Source organism: Pelodiscus sinensis, chromosome 19, assembly GCF_052426305.1.
Source record: "Pelodiscus sinensis isolate ZL-2025 chromosome 19, ASM5242630v1, whole genome shotgun sequence".
NCBI lineage: Eukaryota > Metazoa > Chordata > Testudines > Trionychidae > Pelodiscus > Pelodiscus sinensis.
Window position 1 is genome coordinate 29,726,395 of NC_143070.1, and position 25,221 is coordinate 29,751,615.

The following is a 25,221-nucleotide window of genomic DNA, read 5'->3' on the forward strand; positions in this document are numbered from 1 at the left end:
TCAGCCCGGCTGCACTTGCCGCAGGCTGCCATCTGGGGAGAGGGAGTAATTGGGGGGCTGCAGGAGAGCTTCCACCCCCAGAAGCCCGCAGAGCCAGCCCAGTCCTCCCCATCGGGGGCTCGTACCCCATTCCTCCCTCACCTCCTTCCACTTGCCCTTCCCTAGCCCCCCTTCTTATTGATGTACAAAATAAAGATAACGTTTCTTCCAACATTGACTCTGTCTTTATTGAACAAAACTGGGGGAGACTGGGAAAAGGAGGTGGGAGAGGGGAAGAGAAAGGCTGGGAGAGGGGAGGGCAACTAACATGATCAGGGGTTGGGAACAGGTCCCAGATGAAGAGAGGCTACAGAGACTGGGACTGTTCAGCTTAGAAAAGAGGAGACGGAGGGGGGACAGGATAGAGGTCTCTAAAAGCAGGGGTTGGGTGGAGAGGGTGCATTCAGAAAAGTTCTTCCTGAGTTCCCATAAAGAAGGACTAGAGGACACCAAAGGAAAGGAATGGGTAGCAGGCTTGAAACTAGTAAGAGAAAGTTGTTGTTCTTGACAAAGCAAATAGTTAACCTGTGGAACTCCTTGCTGCAGGAGGCTGTGAAGGCTAGAACTAGAACAGAGTTGAAAGGGAAGTGAGATAAAGTGATGGAGGTTGGGTCCATGGAGTCCTATTAGCCAGAGGGTAGGAGTGGTATCCCTGCCCAAAGTTTGTGGAAGGCTGGAGAGGGATGGCACGAGACAAATGGCTTGGTCATTGTCTTCGGTCCATCCCCTCCAGGGTCCCTAGGGTTGGCCGCTGTTGGCAGACAGGCTACTGGGCTAGATGGACCTTTGGTCTGACCCAGTACGGCCATTGTAAGCTCAGGGCTCAGTGTCGGGGGTCTCAGTGGACCCCCTTGATTTTCATGCACACCTGGTCCTGGGTGGCCAGGCTGGCAGCTCTCCTGCCCTAGACGGCCACTTTCCTGTGCCTAGTGCGGAGATCGTGGACGAGGTCCACGATGTCCGCACTAGCCCAGGAAGGTGCCCGCCTCTTGCGGTCCAGGGCAAGCTCCCGGGAGCCGCCAGCCTGGTCCCGGCAAGAGGGGGTGGGCTGGGGGGCATCGGGTGGGTGGCTCTGTGCCGTGCCAGGTGCAGGGTCTGCTAGCTGGGTGCTGGCAGGCTTGCACCTGGCACGGGCACCGTAGCCAGCCCGTGCCCCTTTAAGGGGTCCGGGGCCGGGAGGGGGGCATAGAGTTTCCCTGGTGTTGGCCAGAGTGGCCACCAGGGAAACCTGGGGAGGGCTAGCCTCCCACTAGTTCGAACTAAAGGGCTACACAGCCCTTAGTTCGAACTAGCTAGTTCGAACTAGGCGTTAGTCCTCGTAAAATGAGGTTTACCTAGTTCGAACTAAGCGCTCCGCTAGTTCGATTCAAATTCGAACTAGCGGAGCGCTAGTGTAGCGCATAGGAAAGTTAGTTCGAACTAACGTCCGTTAGTTCGAACTAACTTTCTAGTGTAGACATACCCTTACAGTGGAGTTCCCCATCTGTCACCTTATGGATAAAATACACTACACTGAAAGTCTCTTTAATACAGTAGAGAAAGGCTTAACAAGCACCATTGGCTCAAAGCTAAAACTGGATAAATTGTAAATAGAATTAAGGCACAGAATTGTAACAATGAAGATGATAAATCACTGGAACAAATTATCCCAGGAAGAGATAAACTGTCCATCTCTTGCTATTGTAAAATAAATTCTTGGTAACTTGCTGGAAGACGTGGTCTCTTCACCTCAAAAAAAGATATTTTGGCATTAGAAAAGGTTCAGAAAAGGCCGGCTAAAATGATGAGGGGTTTGGAACAGGTCCCATGTGAGAAGAGGCTAAAGAGATTGGGGCTTTTCAGCTTGAAAAAGAGGAGACTGAGGGGGAATATGATAGAGGTCTATAAAATCATGAATGGTGTGGAGAGGGTGAATAAAGAAAACTTATTTGTTCCCATAATATAAGAACTAGAAGATGCCAAATGAAATTAGTGGGTAGAAGGTTTAAAACTAATAAAAGAAAGTTCTTCTTCACACAGCACACTGTCAACCTGTGGAACTCCTTGCCAGAGGAGGCTGTGAAGGCTAGGACTATAACAGAGTTTAAAAAAGAGCTAGATAAATTCATGGAGGTTAGGTCCATAAAAGGCTATTAGCCAGGGGGTAAGGAATGGTGCCCCTGGCCTCTGTTTGTCAGAGGCTGGAGATGGATGTCAGGAGACAAATTGCTTGATCATTGTCTTCAATCCACCCCTCCTGGGGCACCTGGCACTGGGCACTGTTGGCAGACAGGACACAGGACTAAATGGACCTTTGGTCTGACCTAGTACGGCTGTTCTTATGTTCTTAAGATGCTTTAGTCAAACACAAGTCTGACTCAGTACTGGGGTAAATGGGTGAGAGCCTTTGACTTGCGGCACAGATCAGACTAGATGATCTAATGGTCCCTCTGCCCTTAGTCTGTGATTACAGGTAAGTGTGGTATGTTGAGGGGCGAGCGGCCCTCATAGGCCTCTTGAACTTATTTGCTTTGATGGAGTGACTTGACAGCCACCAAGTCGATGTACAAAATGGCCCAATGACCTCAATCAATATGGAAGTCCCTCTAACCTGAGTGTTACGGCCTAGTGGCCTTAGTCAATATGTCAGTGAAAAACCTCCACACATGGAGGTATGGGGGGGAAGTCTTCTCCGCCCTCAAGCTCCAGTCCTTCTGTAGCTCTCAGCCAAGTAGGCCAATGCAACTCCCTAAACTTCAGTGCGGGGTTGATACACCCCGTCCCATGGTAATACAAACATAACTGAGCCATGGGCCAAGGCTGTGAAAGCCAGACAGCTGTGGTGCTGTTGCTGCCTCCCACTCACTCATTGTCTGGTTTGTTGTTATGTCTCCTGTTTCCCAGGCCCAGCGACAATGATGGGGAAGTTTCCCACCTTCTCCCGCAGCTCCACAGTGAGCTCGGCTCTACCTGGCTACCTCACACTCTGCCTCGCTCTGCTGGTTCACAGGCTGGCCTCAGGTAGGCGCTCCGGCCTCCTCACTGGGTTTGCTGCTGTTGCTATGGCTGGTCATCCCCAGCCATCTCCCCTCACTGCCTTGCGTTGTAAACCACTTGTGCTCTGCCTGCCAATAATGTGGAAAACCACAGGGCACGGCTGGGTACCCAGTAACCACGGTTACAATCTGCATCATCATGTCAGGCCTGGACACCACATCCATGCTACTGCTCTGGCTATTTCTGGCAGCTTCCAAAACACAGAACACAAGTGAGCACCGCCACAGGGGTCACAAGCTATTTAGGACACTATGAATTCCTAGAGAGGGCACCGACAGACCGTCTGCCTCACAAATCAGACTCTTGAGCCAGGAAGGGGTCCTGAATCCCAGACTCTCCACTTTAGAAGGAACAACCCACAGATTGTTCATGAAGCACTAGCCACGTCTGATGGGCTAAGAACTAGACCTCATCCCACTGTGCGGATGTGAGGCTATTTGCTGGCTGCTTCTTTCTGTGCCTTCTGTGACCCCCCTTCTGGAGTTTCACTCCACCCCAGGGCTGCCTTCACGGACACTCAGGCATTTTAGTTCCCACCTGCTGTGGTCTGCATCCTGCTAATGTAACCAGCTCTCTCTGAATGCTCAGTCTTAGCTCTGTGGTTCTCCCCACCCACCCCTGCCATGTGGAAACACACAGCATGTCTACACTACAGGATAAGATACTCATATCGAATTAAGATATGCAACTTCAGCTACATTAATTGCGTAGCTGAAGTCAAAGTACCTTGTCATGGGGCAGACTCACCATCAGCTGGCAATCCTGGGAATTCGCTTGATGATTCGCTGGACGTCTCCCTCTAGCTGGCGTCTACCCATGTTTCTCTTTGACCACAGCATCCTCTTCAGGACACTGCCCTCTGGCAGGGCCCACACCAGTGTCTGAGCCCCCCTGCAGGGGGTTGGTGTTTATCCTGCTTGCACTCAGGGTCCTCCCTTCCCCAGGGCACCCTGTTCTCCCAGGGAACACCCCGTTCCCCTGTCCCCACCTTGCCTCAGTGACCCCCTGACAGTCTTCATCGAGCCCCTGCCTCAGGGGCAAACTGCAGTTGGTAATGGCCACTCATCACCAACAAAGGGGTGTGGACCTGCTGGCCCTACCCACCATGGCTGCCTCTCTACAACCCTAGTGGCCTCCAGCCTTGCTTCAGGCCCTACAGTCTGGGGGCTTGCTTGGACAGAGCCTCCCCAGCTCTGCCTGCCTTCTCCAGCCCTGCTCTACCTCCAGGAAGCCTCCTGCTTTCCCTGGCAGCCAGGTCCCTCCTGCTCTCTGTCCAGAGCAGCAGTCAGCTCCCCCTCTCCCTCCAGGGCTATGTGTACACTGGCGGGTTCTTGCACAAGAACACGTCCACACTGCCATGCACTTTTGTGCAACAGCAGGCATGGCAGCGTGGATGCTCTCTTGTGCAAGAAAGCTCTGATGGCCATTGGGCTTTCTTGTGCAAGAAACCCCTGCCGCGTGTTCACACTGTCCTCTTGCGCAAGAGCTGTTGCGCAAAAGTGGTTACACCTGTTAGAAAAGAGGGTAGCTCTTGCGCAAGCCCTCTCTTCCGAAGCCCTGTCTTCTGACACCGTACTGTAAATCTTTTTGCGCAAGAGTGGGAGGGCAGTGTGGATGCTCTGTGGAAGAAAGGCCATTCTTGTGCAAGAACTTGCCAGTGTAGACATAGCCCAGGAGTCCTTCTTTATATAGCCCCCTGCTGGGCCCTCATTAGCCAGAACTGCCTCAGCTGGGGCTTTGCTCTCAGCCCTAGGTCAGGGCTGGGGTTTTACGTTTAAAGGGCCAGTGCATGGAAAACGCCCTGTCACACATCTTAACTCAACTTCTGGCACTGTTCACACTGCAGGAAGTTGAAGGGAGAACACACTTTCTTTAACGTCCCTTACTCCTTGTGGAAGCAGGACTTCCAGCGTCGACTAATTCTCACTTTGAATTAGCTGTCTTCACTAGACCCACTAATTCAAACCCTGGGGCTACATCTACACTGCAGGCGTCTTGAGCAAGAACTGTTTTTGCACAAAAGTACTTGTGCAAGAGTCCATCCACACTTCCATGTGCTTTTGCGCAAGAGCATCCATGGCAGTGTGGATGCTCTCTTGCACAAGAAAGCTCTGATGGCCATTTTAGCCATAGGGCTTTCTTGCACAAGAAACCCCTGCCACCCATCCACACTGCCCTCTTGCACAAGAGCTCCTGCCCAAAAGGGCTTATTCCTCATGGGGAGAGAAATAACTCTTGCACAAGAAGCCCTCTGTTCTGACGCTTTATTGTAAATTTACTTGCGCAAGAACGCACGTGCAGTGGAGACGCTCTGCAAATTTTTGCACAAGAACAGCTGTTCTTGTGCAAAAAGCCTGCAGTGTAGACGTAGCTTGGAAGATTGACAGTGGCAGCTTCAATCTTCTCTGTAGTGTAGACATGCCCACAGATACCCATTCTCTGCTTCCTTCACTTTATCTGCCTCTTCCCTCTCTATTATCTGACCTCTGACTTTACCCTGAAATCACCACCTGCATACTGATGATCATCTGCTTTCCTGTCTTCACACGTTGTCTGCGTTACACCCTTTGCTCCTGCAGATGAGGAAGCCGCTGTGCTGGAGCAGCATGGAAAGGCCTTGGTATATCAGAGAGCCAGGCCTGTCCATATCATTAGCCCCAGGGTGCCCATGAGAAATGTTGAGCCTCATTCAGAGATAGTCAGGACAGTGTCTAAACACTCACATGTGAACTCTGGGAGTGTGTCTAAACTACATAGCTCCATTGATGGAGCCATGTAGATTAGTTTACTCGGCAAAGGGAAATGAAGCCATGATTTAAATAATCACCGCTTCATTTAAATCAAAATGGCCGCCGCGCTGTGCTGATCAGCTGATTGTCGACTCAGCGTGGCAGCCTAGACAGGGATCTGCCGACCCCAGAACCCTTCGTTGGCAGATCCTGTATGCCTCGTGTATGCGTCTAGACTGGCGCTTTTCTCTGGCTTATCCCCAAGCTGGAAAAAAGCGGCAGCCATGTAAATGCCAATGCCGCGGGGGATATTTAAATCCCCCGCGGATTTGCAATTCTGAAGTGTCTCATTAGCATCCCTTTTCTGGAAAAGGGTGCCAATGTAGACACAGCCAGCTTGTGTGTGTTACTGCTGAGTTAATGCCACTCCCAGCCTCTCGCTTATTTCATTTCCATTTTTCATTGTACATTTCACAGCACAGTTCAAAGTGAGGGGACCTGAGCGTCCAGTCGCTGCCTCCCTAGGTGGGGAGGCCGTCCTGTCCTGTCACCTCTCCCCCAGCATGAGCGCAGAAAATATGGAGGTGAGGTGGTTCCGAGGCAAGTTCTCCTCAGTTGTGCACCTGTATCGTGGCGGGAAGGATCAGTATGGGCTGCAGATGGTGGAATATCAAGGGAGAACTGAGCTCTTGAAAGACGACATAACCAATGGGAGAGTTTTCCTGAGAATACACAATATCCGTCCCTCTGACAATGGGCAGTACACATGTTATTTTCAGTCCAGTGTCTCTTATGAAGAAGCTTTATTGGAACTCCGGGTGGCAGGTCAGTAACTTGTTCTGATACTCGGATGTCCTCAACAGGGTAATAAGAGGAATCTGAGGGGTCATTGTGAGATGACAGCTGACTTGTCTCAGTACAGCAGGGCAGTAGCTCTGCTCTGGTTAAGGTTTATTCTAGCTCGCTGTTTAACAATTACTTTTTCCCCTAAGGCTGTGTTCTCAACTGGTGGTCCATGGTGACTTTTTCGATGGTCCATAGGAACATTGTCCAAAGTCACACGGCATGGGCAGGCACCAAAAATCTGTTAGTAAGAAATAAATTTCAAACCAAAATGTTAGTTGTCTGCTCTTTTTTTATCATGTCTCAAAAAGGAGGTGGTCCACAACATTTTTTTGATTGGCCTGGTGGTCCGTGGACTGAAACAAGTTGAGAATGACTGTCCTAAGGGTTCTAAAATTTACACTCATACTCAGATTGTCTCGAAAATGGTTGTGATTCATTGGAATCTGGGGTGTGTGTAGTGGGCTAAATTTGAGGTTATTAGAGCAATGGCTCTCAATCAGGGGTAGGTGTTCCCCTGGGGATATGCAGAGTTCTAGATGCTTCAGGAGGTAGCCAAGTTAGTCTGTACAGAAAAAAAATCCAAATGGTCTGGTAGCACTTTATAGACTAACAAAACATGTAGCTGTTTTGTTAGTCTATAACAGCATTTCTCAAACTATTGGTCCCGATCCCCTGGGTTGTCGTGAGCGGCTTAGAAGGGGGTTGCGAGCAACTAAGAGGGGGGGTCACAGTATCACAAGTTTGAGAGCCTCTGGTCTATAAAGTGCTACCAGACCATTGTTGTTTTTTAGAGATCTAGATATTTGCCTAGGTTTATAACAAGTTACATAACAAGCACTAATGAAGTAAGTACAAACTAAAATGTATTCAGACCATGACTTGTTTGTACTGCTCTATGTACTCTACACTGAAATGTTAGTTTAATATTTATATTCCAATTGATTTATTTTATAATTATGTGGTAAAAATGGGAAATCAGAAGTTTCTCAGTAAGAGTGGCTGTGACACTGTTCAATTTTTGTATCTAATTTTGTAAGCAAGTAGTTTTCAAGTGAGATGAAATGGGGTATGCAAGACAAATCAGACCTCTGAAAGGAGTACAGTAGTCTTAAAGGTTAAGAGCCACTGAATTAGAGCAAGGGGCTAATGAGATACATCAATGAAAAGTCAGGTGATGTTTCACAACTTTTTTGGAATAGGGGCGGCGAGGAGTCCTGTGGCACCTTATAGACTAACGGAAGTGTTGGAGCATAAGCTTTCGTGGGCAAAGACCCACTTCATCAGATGCATGTCAAGTGGGTCTTTGCCCACGAAAGCTTATGCTCCAACAATTCAGTTAGTCTATAAGGTGCCACAGGACTCCTCGCCGCTTTTGCAGATTCAGACTAACACGGCTACCCCTCTGATACTTGTAATAGGGGGTGATAGATGTTTTGGCCAGGGGCCCTGGAAAAATGGAGTAGTGTCTCCTACCCCAGAACTCCAGCCAGTTAAACAATTATAAACTCCAGACAGTGTGGTTGGGGGCTTGGCCTGGTCTGCTCAGCACTCCGTCTGGAGAGTGGGGCTGGGGCAGTGGTACTGGGGAAGTGGGGCTTGTCCAGCTGCAACAGAGGAGGGGGTGAAGCCGTGAGCTCTTTCCCTGCTCCACTAGCTCAGTGTAATAAAACTTTTGGCTCATTACTAGGCACTGTAGCATTAGCACAATTTCATTCATTTCATCTGTAGGTTTGGGCTCTGCTCCTGCCATCTCTATGGAGGGACATCAGGATGGAGGGGTCCAGGTGGTGTGTCAATCATCCGGGTGGTACCCACAGCCCGAGGCTGTGTGGAGAGATCACCAGGGACAGCGTTTACCATCGGCCTCTGAAAAGACGTCCCAGGAGGCCAGTGGCTTGTTTCAGACAGAGACTGCCATTGTTCTAACAGAAGAATCCAACCGGAAGGTGTCCTGCCACATCAGGAACCCACGACTCAACCAAGAGACAGAGTCAGTGATTTCCATAGCAGGTCGGTGCCCTGAGTCACTTGGCATGGGACAGTTGTGGGCGTCTAATATCAATATAGAAATAAACTCTGACCACAATAGGAGCTGAGGGTGTTTAGCACATTGCAGGCTGGGAGATCATTGGAAAGATTTTTATAATAGTTCAGTACCCAGCTGTGATACGTTGGATTCCTTCAGGATGTTACCTGCTATACTGGAAAGCAATTGAATCAACTTATTCTGCCAGCCTGGGCCCCCTTTACCTGGTCTTGCTGGGCCTAGCTCACAAGCATGCAGGCGGGACCACACCCCGCTGCAGAATGATACAGACACTGATATCAGATACCCTAGGAAGGCTCATCTTAAGGGACCTGCCACTGCTCCAAGAGTTCACCTTTCTTGAAGTGCAAACCCAAAACTATATGAAATTCATCCCCTCCCTCAGTGTGGGAGAAGGTATGCACAACTTCTCCCTCCCCCCCCCCATTAGAAATTACACAAACTGGTTTATATTATAAACAATTATAAACAAAAAATATGTTAACTAAGTCTAGAAAAGATGGATTTTAAGAAGTCAAAGAGGAAGCAAATAGAACAAAGCAGATTGATAAGAAAATAAAACAAAGCACACAAACTAAGCTAGATTCACTAAAGAAATTGGTTATAAATTGTGATTCCTCCTCACCCTAGACAGACATAGGTCTTAGGTAGATTTTTTTCACAGGCCAAATATCTTTCCAGTCTCAGTCAAGCAGTTCTTCCATCCTTACTGCCTCTCTGTTCTTGTTTCCAGGTGTTTTTCAGTGTCTCTTTGGGTGGGGATGCGGAGGACAAGCAAACTAAAGACCCTGATTGTTTCCCTCCCTGCCTTACATAGGCGGGAATCTTTTGTTTGATTTACCCAACAACTAGAGGAGAAGTTTGGCTGCCCAAAATGGAGGAGTAGTATCAGGTCACTCCTTTTCATTGTCCATTGTCCTCCGTGATAGACCACAATCCCTGTCTGGCTTTTCCATTGTTGTACCTGACATTTTAGCAGTGGACATCACCAAAATTAGCATAGCATAGCTAAACTACAGCTATATTAGTTAATATTCCTAACTTCATATGCAAAAACGATGAATCGCGTGGCACCTTAAAGACTAACAGATTTATTTGAGCAGAAGCTTTTGTGGGTAAAAACCACTTCATCAGATGCATCGGAAATGGCTTTTACCCATAAAAACTCATGCCCAAATAAATTTGTCTCTAAGGTACCACAGGACTCCTTGTTGTTTTTGCAGGTACAGAATAACATGGCCACTCTCTGAGGCTGCACGAAATTTTGAAATAGCCTATTTCGAAATAAAATTGAAGTAAGATACTCAATTTGCATAGAGCAAATTATGTATCTTATTTCTAGCTAAGGGTGCAGTGTAGATGCACCCACAGAGGCATAAACTACCTTTCCTGCATAATGAGGTTTATGAGAGTTTTTGCATTGCTAACAATTACAATAAAGAATCAGCCAATAAAGGATCAGCCAAAATATACACTCAACAAAAAGCATCTTAATTTTTAGAAAAAAGTTCATATTTTTTTCTGTACAGCCGCTCCTCGACTTACGGACACCTCCACTTATGACCATCCGCACTTATGACCAAAGCGGTCATAAATGCGGATCCGAGTTACGAATGGCGATCCGCGCTTACGAACAGCGCAGTTGCCATGTAACTCTATGGGATCCGAGTTACGAACAGTTCGAGTTACAGACCAAGTGTTGGTCCGTAACTCATTCGTAACTTGGAGAGCGGCTGTATTATTATCTACCAAATAGCTCTGTTAATACAGAATGAGTAGTCCACCTCTGTAATAATAATGATGTTGCATTTGTCAAGACTATTCATCTGAGGTTTCATAGTGCTGCACTGCTGATAAGCAGCATACCCAGAGAGAGTTAGAAACAAAACAAAAATTCTTCCTGCGAGGTTGCAGTGTAACACTGCTTTAGTCCCCCAGATCCTGAGCTCTAACACCCCACAGCCAAATACAGCAGCAGACAAAGCTCCTAGCACAGCCCAAGCCTGCAAGCAACACCAGAAAAACCCTCAGGATTCAGAGAGGCAGTCTGTGATTTTAACGCTGTTTTCAATATGTCACACTAATCACATAGCAAGGACCCTCTTGTCAATATCACCCCTTTTTAGAGCCCAGGGAAGAGGAACGTGGAGGAATTTTTACTCTGACTCTCCAGACTCAAGTTTTGTTTATATTAAAATTGTGCATTAACATATTTTGGGCCTGGCTCTCTCACGTGGCTAAGCCCTGTGAGGGAGTGTCAGGAAGCCCTAGAGCAGTGTTTCTTAAACTTTTTAAGACAGAGGAACACCAAACAATAATCTTTTTTATGAGGACCACCCAGGACTTTTTGTTGAGGAAAAAAAAGAGGCCAGAGAAAAGTTATTGAGAAAAAAAAAGGGTTGGGGAGAAAGTTATTGAGGGGAAAAAAAGTCACCTGTTCCTTTAAGAACAGCCATTTTGAACTCTGTTGTTCTCCCCAGCTTACCTCCGACTGCCTCGTGGTACACCAGTGTACCACAGAACATAGTTAAGAAACACTGCCCTAGAGACTGCCTGAACATATGGGGGGAGCACCAAAGAACTCTGTCCCACCCCTTCCCTACCCTCAACACATCTTTCCATTAATTAACCATCCTCAGCAAGAAGACTAAGGTCTGGACTTTCATTGACTTATTAATAAAGCACCCAGGAGCCACTTCTCCCTGTGATTCTTGTACCTAGTCAGAGTGTCACCATTGTCGTAGTGTCCTGCCTCCGTGCTGCACGTGTTCGCTCCCAAATCAATGGCACTTTCTCTTGCAGAGCTTTTTTTCCCCAGGGTCAATGCCTGGATGGTGTCTGTGTGGGTGAGCGTGGCTCTCCTGGTCTCTGTCATTGCTGTGGCCAGTTTCTGCTTCTGGAGGCAGTACCATGCAAAAGGTGATGTAACAGGCTGGGGGATTTGGGCAGGGGAGAGAGATAAAAATGAAACACAACAGTAAAGATACTGGGATTAAGGGGGGTTGATTCCATGTTTACAAAGTTTCAGGCAGTGGGAAGGAGGGTGAATGGTGACGTCATGTAAGTGTCAAATGGCTCCACCCCTTCAAAGCTCCCTAAAAAATCCCAAACAAATGTGATTCTGAACTGTCCCTTGGGATCAGCACAGCTTACATGGAAACACCCGTGTGGAGTCCAGCGAGCTAGACTTGGAGCACCAACACAAAGCACTTGGCAAGAAAAAGCTACCAGCAAGTAGGAGAGGGGATTTCTTCCCTTCCGGGTCTGTCCCCTCCAGCCTCTGCATGTGCCCTCCCTCCCCATCCAGTGGAATAGGAGCTGTGAGTGGGAAAGTAGTGCTAATGGAAAGGTTGGCAATTACTTTATCTACACTAAGGCTATGTTTACACTGGCCGGTTCTTGTGCAAGAGATATGCAAATGAGGCTAAGCATGGAATATCTCTGAGCCTTATTTGCATACCTAATGAGCTGCCATTTTTGCAGAAGACGCTCTTGCACCAGAAGGAGCTGTCTACACTGTCCCTTCTTGCACAAAAAAACCCTCTTGCACAATGCGGTTCTTCCTGAAAATAAGCGGTGTAATGGTATTGCCTCAGGGGAGAGCTCACTGAGACTCTGCTTACGCCCTTACACACACTGCACCACCAGGTGTGAACTGGTTTACTTTGTGGTTTTGACAGCTACATTATGAGGGTTGGCTCTTGGTTAGGTGACAGGGTGTAGTAGGATTTCAGGCCATCGAGGAAGGAAAATGTCCCTTTTCCATGAGTGTGGCTCCTTGTGGTTGGAGTAGCAAGACCTAGCAGTGGGAGATCTGGGACATGCCTTTGCTCTCAGGGCAGAGCAGCTGTATGGCCATTATTTATAGGGCAGCTCGTGGGGCAGCGAGGCCCCATGGCCAGTGTTCCCTGTAAGCCTTGCACTTTGGCAGTCACCCAGGAGAGATACAGGTGCTGTCCAGCTGATTAGCAGAGCACCCAAAGCTAGCAGTGCGTGTTTCTAGTGGTGGTGCACATCAACAAATGCCTTGGTGCACAGAACAAAATTTATTCCCCATACGGATGAAAAAAGTTAAAGGGAACATTGCCCATGGCCAGACTTAATACGGGCTGCCCCTCTGTCCTCAGGGCAGCGATGCCTAGTGGCCAGAGTCAATCAATCTGGGATTCTAGTCTCCAGTAGCAGTACTCAATAGTCACCATCTCAGGCAGTAGCACCCAAACCTTTGATTGACTGCTGCATCCAGTGGGAAGTGCAAGAAAGGGTAGGGGGATCCAGGCCTATTCTAACCCTCTTTGTCCCAGCCCAGGATCCTGGTTTGAGGTGGAAGTTCCCACCTCAACAAATGCTCCTCTGGGCTGTTTCCCAACCGTGATTCCAGCTCTGGTGTTTCCTCCGCCGGCACCAGCCAGCTGTCTTACTCTGTCTCTGTGTTCAGCAGAGGGCCTGCCATGGATTCGCTGTGTTCAGCTGCCATCAGTCTCTTGGAAGGAGCTCACAGCGTGTGTTTGCTCTATTCCTGCCAGCCCAGACTGGCTGAACTACACCCTGCACAGCCAGCATCCAGCAGGAGTGTGCACTGGAGGGGTGAGGTGGCCTGGCCTCTTGCACCCACAGGCCACGTCCAACACTTGCTGGGCCAGTGCAGGGCTGAGACCCCCCCCTCACACAGGCATTAACTCATTTTCAGTCACGTGTGAAGTTTGTCTCTGTGCCCAGAGAGAACCAGGCTGGGCTCATTTCCAAGTGCTGAACAATCTGAACAATTAACTGCAACAGTCTCATTCCCTGGGCCTTTCAGAGAACCCCCGGCACCAGCTGCATGGCTGGGGCTGCTGTAACAGCACAAACACACCCAGGAATGGCCCAGCTGTCCTAGAGCACTGCTCACACTGGACACAAGACGGTCCAGCGCAGGCTGTGACTGGAACACATGACTCTACCTCCATTGCCTGCAGCGGTGGGACCCCAGGGTGACACGCCAAGGGGACGAGCTCCAAAGAGCAAAGAATTAATCTTAGAGGCGATGTCTCTAGGTGCCCATCTGCACCTGCTCCCTGGCTCCTGGGCTACGTCTACACAGCACATTTATTTCGGAATAAGTTATTCCGGAAGAAATCTTGCAAAATAGCTTATTTCGAAATAGCACGTCTACGCTGGAGGGAAGCCTCAAAATGAGTCCGGGGCAGGCTCCCCTAATGCAGATGTGCTACCTGGACGTAGAGCCCCAGAAGGCACTGGGCAGTAATTACTTTGAATGGCCCTGAAGAGGAGCTATTTCGAAATAGCAGTGGAGCGTCCACACTTCTGCTATTGCGAAATAGCTATTTCGGGAAAGGCGTTATCCCTCCTGCAATGAAGGTTTACAGAAGTCAGAATAATCTGCTCAGTATTTTGAATTTATTTTGAAATAACTAAATTACAGTTAGATACTTGGACTGTTATTTCGGAATAACTGTGCTGTGTAGACGCACCCCTGCTGACCTGAGCAGCACCCAGCTAAAGAAAGGCCCCTCCACCCCATTCTTAGCTGGGGCACCCCCATCTATCCAGGCCCTAGGGAGAGCTGTTCCTGTGAACCACTAGGACCAGGGAACAGGCACGATCCTAGTGATACATGGTCAGGTGTTGGCCTAGGATGTCACCAGTGAGACCCTGTCCCTTATCCAGCCCAGGTCAATGGCCCATTCCCATCACTCATCTCCCTTTACCACCCCCACAGGCAGGAGCGGGGGGAGTTCAGGCACAGAAGGGAGCCGACAGAGACCTGGATAGAAAGGCGAGTTTCTCTCCTCCCCATCAACAGTCAGAGCAGACAGGAGGGTGACAGGGCCCAGGCTGGGGGGTGACACTCAGAGGAACCCCTAGAGGGGTTGGTCAGTGAGGGAGGGAGGTGAAGGAGGGTCAGTGCAGGGATGTTGAGACGGATCAGTCCGTGTGTCCTGCGTGTCAGTCTGTCGGACTCACTTACAGCCCAGGTACATTAATAGTGGGAACCGCACCACAAACACAATGGGGCCATCTCACCTCTCACCCTTCCTCCCTCTAGAGACTCTGCGATCTGCCCTGGACAGCGAGAAAGGTCAGTGTCTGGGCCCGTCACATTGACTGTCCCCGTGAACGCGGCTGGGTGACATCTCGCCTGCCATTGTGAACTAACTGGTGGAAGAATTTCCCAAGGGCCGAGGGGGATTCTCCAGCCCTGGTGGTTTGGAAATCAAGACTGGGCTGATACATGAATCAAACGATCTACGGGAGGGATTAGTGGGGGGCAGGCCACAGCCAGGCTTGTGTAATGCAGAGCTCAGACGGGCGGGTCACAGAGGTCACTTCTGGCCTGAGAATCTACCAATAGATGAGTCACTCCCGTCCTTTTCTCTCTCTAGAGACCCTGCTGTCTGACTGGAAGGAGGAGACAGGTCAGTGCCTGGGCCAGGTACAAAATTCCCCATTCCCCCCCTGAACACCACAGGATACAATCTCACCTCTCCCTCTCTCCTCCCGCAGAGAAACTGCGCTCTGCCATGAAGCAGCAGAAAGGTCAGTGGCTGGGCCGATGGGACGGGCCGAACATTTCACGTCATGCCAGTCGCGTCGGCTCGGTCGATTTCTTTATATGGAAAATGCACCAAATTGAACATGACCTTGCCCCCTCATTCACCTTCATCCCCTTTCTTGCCTCCTTCTGCCTCTCCCCCTGTCCCCAGTCCCATCCCGCACTCATCCGTGGGAAGTGGAGCAACACAACTGGGGAGCTGACCCCTGTTCTGATTGCCAGCCTTCCCCCTGCCAGCATAGTCCCCTGGGCAGCATGGCCGGGGGCAGGAGACTTGGGTAAAGAAATAGGATGGGATGGAACAATGATGGGGAGAGGCAGGGCAGGGGCAGGGAGGGGCAAAGTGGGGACCAGGATAGATGGGCGTCATGTGGGGCAGTCACATGTCCTCCCCCATCAACATGTCACTCCTCACCAGTCGCCTCTGCAAAAACATGAACGGGGCTCTTTCCCCTGCCCCAGGGTGCCCCGCAGGCATCTTCCTGCTGCCCTCCCTTAGCTAAGGGACTTGCTGGACAGGCTTTTGTGGAAACCAGCAGATCTTTAAGCCGTCACCTGATCCCTAGCCCCAGCACCAGCTGATTAGTCTCAGATGCGCTCAACTCGCCTTAAAGGACCAGCCATCCTGTGACACTTAGGGAATGTCTACACTACAACGTTAATTCGAGATATCTTAATTTTAAATAGTTCATTTGAATTAAGATAATTCGAATTAACTTGTCTACACACAAAATGCATTTCGAATTAGCGTTTTGCTAATTCGAAATACCGCGTCCACACTGAGTGGACACTGATTCAGATTTAAGGCCAGCTGGAACCAGGTCTGGCAGGACATAAGGTCAGGAGTTACCTTGTGGCCAGAGTGGCCACCAGGGGAAACTGGGAAGGGCTGGAGGCCCCCTATTTCGAAATAAGCGTCTACACAGCACTTATTCTGAATTAGCTATTTCAAGTTTGGCATTACTCCTCGTAGAATGAGGTTTACCAAACTCAAATTAAGCGCCCCACTATTTTGAATTTATTTCAAAATAGCGGTTTGCCTATGTAGACATTATGAAATTTAATTCGGAATAATGGCTGTTATTCCGAATTAACTTTGAAGTGTAGACATACTTTCAGTCTCTCTGGGTATGCCTACACTGCCACTCTAGTTCAAACTAGGGTGGCTAATGTAGGCAATCAAAGTTGCAAATGAAGCCCGGGATTTAAATATCCCAGGCTTCATTTGCATCTTGCCGGGCGCCGCCATTTTTAAATCCCCGTTGGTGCAGACTCCGTGCCCGTGGCTACACATGGCACGGAGTAGGTAATTCGAGCTAGGCTCTCTAATTCGAACTACCTTTACTCCTCGTTCCCAGGAGGCATACCTGGAAGGTAGACAAATGCCTTTGATGTCGACCGTGGAGAGTCCAGACTACCGCGCTGAGCCAACACACAGCTGATTGGCTCAGCGCGGCAGCCATGTAAATTTAAATGAAGTGGTGATTATTTAAATCGCCGCTTCATTTTCCTATGCCGGGTAGTCTAATCTACATGCCTCTGTCGACAGAGGCATGTAGTCTAGACGTACCCTCAGGGTGTGTCTAGACTACAGAGTTTTGTCGACAAAAGTGGACTTTTGTCGACAAAACTATACCTGCGTCTACACTACCGCTGAGTTCTGTCGACATAACGTCGACAGAACTCAGCAGTTTTGTTGACGCTGGTAAACCTCATTTTACGAGGCATAACGCCTTCTGTCGACAGAAGGTGTTATTGCATGTAAACTGTCCTTCGCATCTACACTACCATGTGGGCAAAGCAGCTTGCTTTGTCGACAGAACTGAATGTAGTGTAGACGCTCTTTGTCGACAGAAGTTTTGTCGACAGTATCTGTCGACAAAACTTCTGTAGACAAAAGCCTGTAGTCTAGACGTACCCTCAGTGAATGCTCTGTCTGCAGTCGCTATCTGGAGTTCCTCTCTTTTCATTCTATCCTAGACCCTCTGCAATCCGGCTTCTGCCCCCTGCACTCCTCTTAAACCGGTCTCACCAAAGTTTCCAACAACCTTTTCCTGGCCTGGTCCAATGGCTTCGCTGTGATCCTCATTCTATCTTCTTCCTCCTCCTCCTTCTGACACCCTCGACCCGTCCAGGCATCTCCATTAAATCCTTGGTTTTCCGAGCTCCCTTCCTCCTGCTGCTCTACTTGCTTCTTCATTGCCTGTTCTGCTGGATCCAGCTCTTCCTGTCTCCCTCTTTTAGGCTATGTCTACACTGGCAGCTTCTTGCACAAGAACAGCTGTTCTTGCACAAAAACTTGCCTGCTGTCTACACTGCACGAGTGTTCTTGCACAAGTAAATTTACAGTACAGCGTTGTAAAACAGGGCTTCTTTCGGAAGAGTTATTCCTCTCCCAAAAAGGAATAAGCCCTCTTGTGCAAGAGCTCTTCCAGAAGAAGCCAGCGTAGACAGACAACATGAATTTCTTGTGCAAGAAGCCCCTATGGTTAAAATGGCCATCAGAGCTTTTTTGCGCAAGAGAGTGTCCACACTGCCATGGATGCTCTTGTGGAAGATTTTTTACACAAGAACTCTTCCGCAGAAGAATTCTTGTGCAAGAAGCCTCCAGTGTAGACATAGCCTTATAGTCTGGACTGTGTGTGAACAGGAACTAGCAAAATGGAACTCAGCCCTGAGTGTGTGTGTACAGGGCCTAGCATCTTTGGCCCAGGCCCTGAGTGTGGAGCCCAATGCTGTGTGAGATCCCTAGATGCAAGTGGATGCAATTAATAACGTGCAATGGGCAGGAGATTGGTAAAGGGTTACGGGGGTATGACCCTGGGTGGGACTTCCCAGTGCGTGTGTCTGTGCTGTGGATGGGGGGAGGGGCGGTGAAGAGGGGCAGGTGGGAAGGTTTCAGGGATTGATATGGGGGGGACAGAGAGCAGTGATGTGGTGTCAGGAAGCCCTGCCCACTGGTCTGGGTTTACCTGTGCAATGTCTGAGGTGTATCACTCAGCACATGTAACAGCAGGGGCAGGACAGTCTGGGTCTCTGTCCCTGTAGCAAACTGACTCCTGTGCTGTGCTCTGCTTAGCGTCTATGGACAGACCTTGCAGCCCATTCGTATTCCCAGCGAGGGAGACGCTGCTCTTAGCTTGGCTGTTTTGATGCAAGTCATGAGACTCAACCCTAACCCGCCATGTCTTTTACTTTCCAGCTGACTACGAGGCAATGAAAGGTGAGGGCATGTCGACTGGTTTCAATTATGTTTTAATTGGAAAAGGGCCACTCAGAGCAGCGTTAGTTACAAACTGATGTGTTACCGAACAGGTGATAGACATGACAGCAGGGAATACCCAGAAATAATGAATGGAAAATTTGTGGAATTGTAACGTGAATTTTAACTGGTTACCAAGTTTCCATGATGCCTATTATATCAGTACCCTCTGTTAATACGAGTCACTCTTGTTTACCCATCTTATTATTTAGACTTCTGGAGTTTGAATATAAGCACTTAAATGTATCTCTATTTAGTTGTTTGTCATTTCCTGATGTGATTGAATAAACCTGTTTTTCATTTCACAGTCATCAGTGCTTGCCCTTATTTTATCATCATCCTTCCTCTCCCAGAGTATGTCTACACTACCCTCCTAGTTCGAACTAGGAGGGTAATGTAGGCATACCGCACTTGCAAATGAAGCCCGGGATTTGAATTTCCCGGGCTTCATTTGCATAAGTGGGAGCCGCCATTTTTAAAACCCCGCTGGTTCGAACCCCGTGCAGCGCGGCTACACGTGATATGGACTAGGTAGTTCGAACTAGGCTTCCTAGTCCGAACTACCGGTACACCTCGATTGCTAAAGAGACTGGGGCTTTTCAGCTTGAAAAGAGGAGACTGAGGGGGGATATGATAGAGGTCTATAAAATCATGAGTGTGGAGAGGGTGAATAAAGGAAACTTATTTATTTGTGCACCATCCCGGCACACAGTGACTCTGCCTTTATTGCGGAGACCCCGTTCTGTTCCCCCACCCCAACTCACCTGAGTGATCCTCACAGCTGCAGTCCCACTGATTTCTGCAGGGAGGGTTCGCAGGGTCAGGGGTCATAAAGCAGATGCTGGGACTATAGGAGCCCAATCCGGGTGTCCCTACTCAGGCTAAATTCCCACTGAAGCCGGAGGGCGGGGTTCAAAACTGGACAGTTTTATTATTGAGACTCTCCCTATTAATTCATTTTTGTTCTTTTTTTCCTTTTTATTCCCCCCTCTCATTCCCATGGACCCTCCGGCAGAGCTGGGTAAGTCCCATTTCTGGTTTGTTTTTCAGTGTGTGTCTTGCTGAGTCTGAATTTCATTTGTGTAAATTCTTGTCTCTGATTATTACAGGACTCATGAGAGCCCGAGGATACGCAGGTAACTAACTCTGCTACTGCTGCAGTCCCGCTGGCCCTTTGCCCTGGGGCTCTGTCCCTGCTCAGTCCCCTTACAGCTCTTACACTAAGGGGTAGACAAAATGTAAGCTTTGAGGTGCTTGGTATTCACACAGCATTTCCCCCCAGGGTGCCTGCTGTGTAGGGTGCACACAGACACTTGTGTGACTGCTCCTTTGCTATTTCATGGCCTGTAGTTAGTATATATTGGTCCTTTCCCTGCTTCCCGTGCTTGGCCCAGGAGCTTGTCCAGCTGGATGCGAAGGCCGATCGGGAGGGGGGGCAGAGGGGCAGCAGGTGCTGCTGGGGTGAGGAAGAAGGAATTCAAACCTCCTGTCCCCACAGGGGGCTTGTCAGCACTAGAGCCAGGAAGGCCAAATGCTCCTTGTGGGTTAGTGCCCCCTCCCCTCTCACTGCCCCCAGCCCAGTCGATGGCCATCGGGCCCTGGGCAGGGCTGGGCTCTGGGACATTTCACACCCCGTGCCCTGAGGCTGTCGGGAACCCGAGACCAGCTCCTTGGTGCCTCATTCTAGGGAATGACCGGTCCCGCCCCTGTGCCCAGAGCTGCCCCCTCCTGGCCAGGGTCCCAGACACGAGTCACTCCCTGATGAGCCATGAACACCAGGCCCAGGGTCTCCAGTAGGGCCATTGGCAGGGGCAGTAGGTTTGCAGAAATTTCAATGGTGCCCAGAGAGCCCGGAGTGCGGGTCCCCAGTGCAGGGGGCACTGTGACAGCAATTCAAAGGGCCTGCGGCTCTGGCTGCTGCTACAATAGCAGCAGGGGCAGCCAGGAACCTCCAGCCCCTTTAAATGCCAGGCCCTAGGGTGACTGTTCACTTGCTCCCCTCCTCTGGTGCTGGGCCTGCCTCCTGGCACACGCCCCTCTCCATCCCCTCCTTCCCCTCTGGCTGCAGGGCCCCCACCCCGCCCTAGTGCCTCCCCCTCACAGTCCTCTGCCCAGTGACCCGGCTCTCCTCACTCCCCACAGCCATGACGCATTCCAACCCTCCTCTCCCTCACGCCCGGACTTCTTTTCACTGCCCCTGCCCTGGCACCTACTCCTCCCCTCCCCCTTCCTTTAGTCTGCCTCAACCTCCCCTCACCTGACCCTGCCCCTCCCCCTCCCACTCTGGATCTGCCTCTCCTTTTGCCTCTCCCCTCCCCCAATATCTCCCTCCTCTTGCCCCTTGATGGCCCTGCTGCCTGCCCCTTTCCATGTCCGTCCCTCCACTCTCCCCCTGGTGCCTGCACCTCCACCTGCCCCTTTGCTGTCTGCCCATCTGCTCCTCCTCTGCCCCCAGCTTTCACCCCTCCCCTCATAGCCCTTGGCACCCGCCCCTTTCCCTGCCCTCCCTCACACTGATGGTCCCTTCCCCTACCGCCTTCCGCATCCCAAACCCATCACTGCCCCCGGCATTTGTATCACCCCATTTTGCCCCTCAGTGCCTGCCCTGCCCCTTCCTTTCCTCTGAGCACAAGTCCCTTTTCCCCACTGCCACCCACTGGTGTCTGCCCCCTTCCCTTTCACCCCTTCACCATCCTCCTAGTTCTCCCCTGCCCCTCCCGTCTGCCTCCCTGACACTTACACCCCTCACCCCACCCCCAGCCGCTGGTGTCAGCCCCTCACTCCTCCTCTGTCCTTTTGAGCCCCATCTCTGCACTCACCCCATCTGCCTCCTGGTACCTGCCTCTTCCTTTGCCCCACTGTCTGCCTGATGTCCCTTCCCTTGCCCCCCTTTGTCAGTGGTGTAGCAAGAGAAGGCAGGGGGGTCATTTGCCCCTTGGCACCATGCTAGGGGGGTGCCAGTTTAATCTCTCTCCACTCCCCCCATCATCCCTCAGCTCACCTGCTCCTCTTCCCATTACTGCCAGCTGGAGCCTCCTTCCTGCCTCTCCGCACCCAGCCCCACCCTCCTCTATATCCCCCAGTGGGTTAGTGCATGAAGGGGCCTGGCCCCAAACTAGACGGGCAGGGGAAGATGTGGAACATGCCTCCCTGCGCCCAGGGACAGGCTGAGCCGTGCACCAGGTTTGGGGCCCTGCCGTGCAGCCGTGGTGGTGATGGTGGTGGCAGTGGCAGCAGTGTGGGGGAGGGGAGCAGGAATTTTGCCCTTGCCCCTGTGCACATAAAATCCTGGCTACACATCTGATGGTTGTGTCCTTTGGTGTAGGCCCTTCTCTTCCCCCATCTCTGCTGTATTGGTGCCCACATCTCCTCACCCCTCTGCCTCCCTAGGGCCTGCCCTTCCCCACACCCCTCTGTCTGCCCCTGTGCCCCTCTGCTCCCCTCCCGCCTGCTGTGCCTCCTGGTGCCTGCCCCTTTCTCTCTTCCCTCCTTGCATCTGCCCCTCCACCCAGCCCCCAGCCCTCCTGGGGACTGCCCCTTCCCTCATGCCACCTCTCTTCCTGTCACCCACCCTGATGTCCCTCTCTCTTGATAACTGCCCTTCACTCACTGCCCTGGTGCCTCCTGGGGTCTGCCCCACCCTTTCCCCTCTGCCTCTTTCCCTGCCCCAGCCCCTCTGACCCAGGCTCCTGCCTCACTCTGTCCCACCTGTGGCTACCTGCTCTCTCCCCACGTGGCCCTGGCACCTGCCCCACTGCTCATATCCTGGACACCATCACCTGTCCTTCCCTTGGCTCCCCTCTGCCCCATTAGAGCTCCCCCATTGCCTCTCACCTTTCTGCCCCCTGGTGCCTGCCTCTTCCCTGGCTCCCTCTGCCCGTGGGGTCTGTCCCATTCTCCTTGTTGCCTGCTGCTGCCCTCACGCCCTTCAGCCCCTTTACCTCACCCCCCCATCCTCATGGAGACAACTGCTCTTGTCCCCCATTGTACTTCTGCCTGTACTTCCCCTCTTCCTTCCACCTCCTCTGCCCCCTCTGCTCTCCCAGCACCAGTCTGTCCCCTCCCCTCCTCTCACCCACTGTCTCATTCCCAACACCTTCCCCACCTCTCCAGCCCTTCCCCTGCTCACAGGCAGAGGGGTCCCTGATGCCCCTCAGGCAACACCCGCTCCCCACCTCCGTACACAGACAGTGATTAATTTCCCTCTGACCCCAGTGACTAACCCCTGCCTCTCTCTTCCCAGCGACTGTGACTCTGGATCCAGACACGGCTCATCCCAACCTCATCCTGTCTGAGGGTCGGAAACGTGTGAGATACGGAAACACGCGCCAGGCTCTGCCCGACACCCCTCAGAGATTTGACACTTGTGCCTGTGTCCTGGGCACCGAGGGGTTCGCGGGCGGGAGACGTTACTGGGAGGTGGAGGTGGGGGACAAGACTGAGTGGTACCTGGGGGTTTGCAGGGAATCTGCGAGCAGGAAGGCATCGTTCAGAACCACACCCAGTGATGGATACTGGGCCGTGTGGCTGAGTTATGGCAAATATCAGGCCTGCACCTCCCCTTTGACCCCCCTCCCTGTGAGCGTCAGGCCCAGCCGGGTGGGAGTTTTCCTGGACTACGAGGCGGGCGAGGTCTCGTTTTACAATGTGACTGACAGGTCCCATCTCTTCACCTTCACCGACACCTTCTCCGAGATGATCCGCCCTTATTTCCGCACTGGTTATGATGCGGCTCCCCTGACGATCTGCCTGGTCCCAGCACAAACCGGAGGGACTGGCAGTACCACGAGCTGAGTCTCTCACCTCCAGCTGCCCTGGGTCACATTACCACAGAGCTGCACCATGACACACTTGCCCATTGACTCCTCTTGATCTTCCTGTTGGGGTAGAGCACCAGGAGTGGCGGCAGAGCAGCCTGCACTCAATGTGGGGGGGCATCACACAAAACCCACTAAATCCACTGCCGGGGGGTTGTTCTCAGAGCATGGGACCAGGCTGTTGTGTAGATGGAAACAGTGACCCCCTCAGAAGAGACTGTCCCCTCCCAGCACCGACCCTAATTGTGTTCCCATGGGGATGATACAAAGAACATCAACTGCCTGCCCTCTGCTCTCCCCCTCTCAGTTCCCAACCTCAGGCCTGTGAGCTGGGGAGAGGAGAGGGCAAGAGATTAGACTGGAGACATCCAGCTGCAGGGGCAGAGGGGTGCAGGCATTTGGGCTGTGGGGTGCAGAAACAACAGATGGGAGGATACAATGTCTGGGTAGCTGCAGTGGCCAGGGTGGGGAGCGGGTGCAGCAGCAGGAAGGGAAGTTCCAAGGTCACACGGGGATGGAGGGTTAATGAAAAGGAGGGGAGGGAGATAAGAGCCCTTGGCAGAAACAGAGCAGGGCAGAGAAGCCCAGGGTATGTCTACACTACCCTCCTAGTTCGAACTAGTGGGGTAATGTAGACATACCGCACTTGCAAATGAAACCCGGGATTTGAATTTCCTGGGCTTCATTTGCATAAGCGGGGCTCCGCCATTTTTAAATCCCCGCTCGTTCGAACCCTGTGCCGCGCGGCTACACGCGGCACGAACTAGGTAGTTCAAACTAGGCTTCCTAGTTCGAACTACCATTACTTCTCATTCCACGAGGAGTAACGGTAGTTCGAACTAGGAAGCCTAGTTCGAACTACCTAGTTCGTGCCGCGTGTAGCTGTGCGGCACAGGGTTCGAACGAGCGGGGATTTAAAAATGGCGGAGCCCCGCTTATGCAAATGAAGCCCGGGAAATTCAAATCCCGGGCTTCATTTGCAAGTGTGGTATGCCTACATTACCCCGCTAGTTCGAACTAGCGGGGTAGTGTAGACATACCCCCAGTGAGGGCGATGGGGCCAGTGAGCAACAGGAAGATTTTGGCATTACCCTCCCTCGGGGGGGTCTCTGCCCATGGAGGGGACTCAAACAGCCACAGGGGGCAGTGTGGGGGCAGGAGTGAGAGTGTCAAGGCCCTGCCACACGGGGCATTCTGTGCTGCAAATCAACTGTGTGGGGGGAGCTGGTTTTAGCACAATGGGGGGAGGGAATGAGGGGAGCTGGCAAAGGCAGGGGGACCCCAGCCCCAGGGCTGAGTGAGCGATGGCCCCACTCATAGGACAGAGCCCCAGCAGATTGTCTTCCCCTCTTGTCATAGGCTGTTTTGTTCTGCCCTGTCTCAAGTTTTCTTCCTGTTTCCCTACCTCACCCACTGGTTCAGGGCAGCAAAAGGTAACAAACAGGGATCCCTCCTGTCAAAATGTTCTACCCCAGTGAGATCTGCGTGTAACACACAGAGAGAAATACCAATGTTCTAGTTTACAGAACAGTGTTGTCCCAAGGCGCGCATACATGACCTGTCACAGCTGGGATTGCTTGTTGTAAACTGGATGCAATATGAACATGTTCAATTCAGTTCTGAAGATTGTGACAATAGGCCATTTCTGGCAGAGTGCCCTGTACTTACCTTGCTTATCTGGAGCATCAAGAAAATACAATATCTAAAAGAAATTGAACCAGATTGCTCTGGGTTTCACCCACTGCCCTCTGGAATGCTTTATCATAGTAGCAATTGGTCTAATTTCTCAAGTGAGTTACTAGGTACTGAATAAGCAAAGTATGAGGAGAGACGCATAACACAGTGTTGGTAGGACTACTTGCTGTTTTGTTTTCTATAGTGATGTGGTG

At 51.1% G+C, this 25,221-nt stretch overlaps 1 protein-coding gene across 1 annotated transcript; it reads left to right on the top strand.

Annotated features, from left to right (window-relative positions):
- The first annotated feature begins 2,925 nt into the window (after window positions 1-2,925).
- LOC106732022 (butyrophilin subfamily 2 member A1-like) lies at window positions 2,926-23,976 on the top strand. The gene is made up of 11 exons (XM_089771202.1): window positions 2,926-3,039; window positions 6,282-6,629; window positions 8,379-8,660; window positions 11,500-11,616; window positions 14,747-14,779; window positions 15,084-15,116; window positions 15,205-15,237; window positions 18,456-18,476; window positions 19,531-19,536; window positions 19,625-19,651; window positions 22,759-23,976. Exons 1-11 carry the CDS (start codon window positions 2,934-2,936, stop codon window positions 23,307-23,309), a joined length of 1,557 nt encoding a protein of 518 aa, XP_089627328.1. The 5' UTR covers window positions 2,926-2,933; the 3' UTR covers window positions 23,310-23,976.
- The last annotated feature ends 1,245 nt before the right edge of the window (window positions 23,977-25,221 follow it).